General features: G+C 31.0%; 1 protein-coding gene across 1 annotated transcript in view; it reads left to right on the forward strand.

The window, feature by feature from the left end:
- The window catches only part of LOC105622440 (laminin subunit alpha-1), a 172,724-nt gene that overhangs the window by 61,087 nt on the left and 107,347 nt on the right, over window positions 1-4,290 (forward strand). The window contains exon 4 of the mRNA XM_012203857.1: window positions 3,740-3,976. Within this exon, the coding sequence (XP_012059247.1) occupies window positions 3,740-3,976 (237 nt within the window). The remainder of the gene's footprint in view (window positions 1-3,739; window positions 3,977-4,290) is intronic.

The raw sequence follows: 4,290 nt of genomic DNA on the forward strand, positions 1-4,290 counted from the left end.
TTCTCTCTCTCTCTCTCTCTCTCTCTCTCTCTCTCTCTCTTTCTCTCTTTCTCTCTCACACACACACAGCTTCATGCAGAAACATGAATTTCACCTTATGCTACAATCCGAGAATGGATATTCTCCTAGTTTGTGTTCCATGCAGCCGGCTTTAACAGACAATAATAGTTTACTATGTCTCTTAACAACGCTGTCGCTGACATTGCGAAATCCTTTCTCGCGATTACCTTTTATTCTGTGCAGACAAAGTTCAAAATTTAAAAAATTCGCTATACAATATTCATAAAGCAACATCTACTTTCTCATTAGCGTCACTATCAAAATACATTATTTGTATAGAATTAAGTGAATTAAAAGATATTTTTATTTAAAAAAAATGAAGTTTCCTAACAGATTAATTTTATTATTTAAATTATTTGTTATATATTATATATTATATTATAAATATAATCTTTTTTTGGCAAATTAATAGATATTAAAATTAGAGAAATTAATTTTTTATAATTATGAAATGTTATTCTTATCTTTAATTAAAATTGTAATAAATGAAAGAGAAATATGTGGAAAGTTGTTTCCTTTATATAAGATTTTTTTGCTTTCCGTTTTGGTTTTCAAAATTTTATTCACGAGAATGCAGAATGACAAAAGATGTTGAGCGTTACGATTTGCTTTTGTGTCACTGCCAATGTATTCAACATTCCGAGAATTTTGCAAACATTTCGTGAAATCGTGGACGCATAATGTGATAGAACATTCATTATGTCATTCATGATGCAACATTACATTCTGCCATCAGAATCACTACATCGCCATAAAGTGGACATTGACCTTTGCATTGTAGCTTACTCGTCGTGTAATTTTCACGACGTTTATTTATTCGATACGAGAGTAAGTACACGCTCATTCAGCGCGCGTCCGTTGTTATGACTCGAAGTGGGAATTGTTGAGGAAAGTGCAATGGCAGATACAACGTGAAAGCAAAAAAGAAATGTGCGCGATGATTGAGAATACAGAGGATGTTGATTTCTTGCCTGTTTATCATTATGAACGAGAACACTGAGGAATATTGTGTCATTATCAATTCTGCATATAATGTTACGGTCACTTTCGCAATTGATATTTCTTTCGTTGCACTTGAATGCGTTTTAGTCAATTCATATTAATTACCACACGTTTGAAACAAATTTACAATAAATATCTCATTTTTTTTACGTTAGAAAATCATGAATTTCTATTTTTCTCACGTGATGTGACAAAATTTTCATGTTTTTTAATGGGAGATTTAAAATGCCTTAAATTTATTTTATGGTTCATTTATGTAACATAAATCTCTCAGTTCCATAAAAAATTCTATCTATAAAAATATTGATTTATCTATAAAAAAATATAATATAATTATTTTTTATGTAATCATTCATATTATTCCGTCATTAATATCATTCTTTTTAATGACTTCTGTTTAGTTCAACTGTATACGAATTAAAGGAAAAATTTCCACGTAAGATTTATTTTTGGTAATTTTCAAACAACATATAATTTATGAATCATAAACAAATGCGTAAACATGTTCTTGATTTATTAATGTTTAAATTAACGATTTCTGTGTGTTTGAGTATATTTATTTTCACTTATATATATAAACCAAAAATTATTGGTCCTGAAATTATTATATTTTTCTTTTCTTTTAATAAAAGAGAAAGACTGCTCCGAGCGATGAATTAGTCAAACAATCGGTCGTAAAAATTAAGGCCAACCATTCTGAGGCATCACGTTGAATCAGAGGTTTTCATTTTTCGGAGGTTGGGCTATCTTGATTCAAGAATAACGGTTCCGAAACATTATGATTTCCAATGAAATTCAGGTTCATTAAACGCCGCCGTAGTGAAGAGTAATTGCAGAAATCGGAGTTTGATTGCCGATCACAGACGGGGTAGCCATTATCATCAGCAGTAAATAACACCCAGCATGTGTTAATGAAGGGATATTGCAATTGACCAGAATAGCCTGTTCGTTTGTCATGCCAATGATAAGGCCACACGCGTCGCGTTAAATCCTTTCGCTCTTCCGCATGCATTCACGTTTATCGGACGCGCGATATTTCGGTGAAATCGGAGCTCATTAATCCTGCCGCAATTTATTTTCGGCTAATTCTTTGTGCGATTTCTTCGGCCCAATTCAATGTACTCTCCAATAATTGCGGAGTCAATACAAAGTAACTCTGACAGAGAAAGCGAGTTATCCGGTGATATTAATCATTAATCATTAATCAACTGTTATTTATAACTTGAAGATGATCATTGATTTCATTGTTACACTATAAAAGAACGATTTTAATGAAACATTAAAAAATTTAGCTAGATACAAATCTGAAAAGAATTTTGTTAGATTAAAATGCTTATGTGGGACACTCCAGTTGATTACTGGAATATTAAAACTCTTTCCAGCATTATTTAAATGTACATAATTATTTTAATAATTCAAGAAAATTATTTTCAAATCTATATTTAGCTAAATTTTTAGATTCTTCATCAAAATTGTTCTTTCCGTGTATAAAGTGTTATGATATTGTAATTAATTATGACGGTTTTGTAGTTGTTTTCATTATAATCTCATTATACATTATCAAATATAATCATATATATCATAATTTGATATTATGAAGTAAGAATGCAATGGTTTTTATTTCGTCGAAAAAATTTAGAATTTATAGATAAAGCGTATTCAGATCTTTGAATTGTCTATAGTTTCCTCTATGATTGGGTAATCTGCTTCCACGATATTATGACATTCGCTGAATTTTTTAAACGACAAAGTGAAACTCGTAAACCGAATACATAACGTCCAGTGCAATGTGAACTCCACTCTTGGCAATATAGTTATCTGCGATTATATGCATATCGTTTGCACATTTGGATAGGCGACGTGTCTATGAAGTCCCGTCTTTATGATCCCGCAATGCGGTAACATCCGGAGTAACATTACTGAATAAATCGATTCATGACTAATCAATGAATTAATCAATTAATTTTGCGTCCCAAAGCGATTGCAGGTTAATAACTTACTTATCACAAAATTTATCAAGTGATGAAAGGAAAATTGTTAATAAATATAATTAAATTATTTTTAATTCTTTTATATCATTCTCTTTTATATCTACGATATACATAATACACAGTAATAAATGTTTTATATACAGTAAAAAATGTTTGTATTAATATTCTTGTTAAAATTTTGTGTCGAAAAATTTTGTTTAACACATCCGAATATTAATTTAACATAATGTAATTATATTTGAATATTTTATGTTAAATTAATATTTAACATAACACAATGAGTGAACAAATGAAATAAAAAATGTATTTTAAAATGTAAATTCTAAGATCAATATACGTGTTAAATTAACATATCACGAACGTTAATTAAGAACTCAACAATAAGTATTAGATAAATTGTCGTAGTGTTATTAATTTCTTGATAATAATTAGTAGTCAAGGAAACAGAACGATGAAAATCCTAAACAACTTTGCGATAAGCAAGTTTCCACAAACAGATTCAAGAATAAACAAAATTATTACATAGAGATATTGCAGCATAACTGGCAAATGCCTCCTTCTGTAGCCTATCTGTAACATATCTGTAATAGATCGCGCGTATTCGCCGTATGACTTAATAGATAAGCGTAACTTAAGAACACGGATATTCGCGGCATCTGATAAGCGTATTTCACGTTATCTCTCAGCATCAGGAATGCGAATGCGAGCGCCACACGTGCGGTGAAAGATGCGAAAAATGCTGCTCCATGTACAATCAGATCCCGTGGAAGCCCGGCACAGCTGGCAAGGGCTTTCACTGCGAGAAGTGCAACTGCAATGGCCATGCAACGTCCTGCAAATACGACCAGGAAGTGGCCGAGAGGAGAATGTCCATGGATATCCGTGGGAAATATCGAGGTGGTGGCGTGTGTGTCAATTGCTCGGTGAGATGATAAGAAATTAAACGAAACGCAAACGCGTTCGGTTTAATTGATACTAGCCATAATTAAATGCACCTTAAAGTGACAAATTCTGGAAAACGAGTTATCTTCTAATGAAAGTAATTAATTATAGAATAATATTCGAGTAATAATCTCAAAGTCCCTCAATTTTTTAAGATCAAGTATTTTTTATGTAGACTTACTTAAGATACGATTTAAAAACTATTTACAAAAAATTATACAAATAAAATATATTTATAATTCCTCGTGTACCTTTTATTTACTTGTGCGTTATCGTATAACTTCGTATAATGTAT

Source organism: Atta cephalotes (genome assembly GCF_000143395.1).
Source record: "Atta cephalotes unplaced genomic scaffold scaffold00044, whole genome shotgun sequence".
In the NCBI taxonomy this organism is placed as follows: domain Eukaryota; kingdom Metazoa; phylum Arthropoda; class Insecta; order Hymenoptera; family Formicidae; genus Atta; species Atta cephalotes.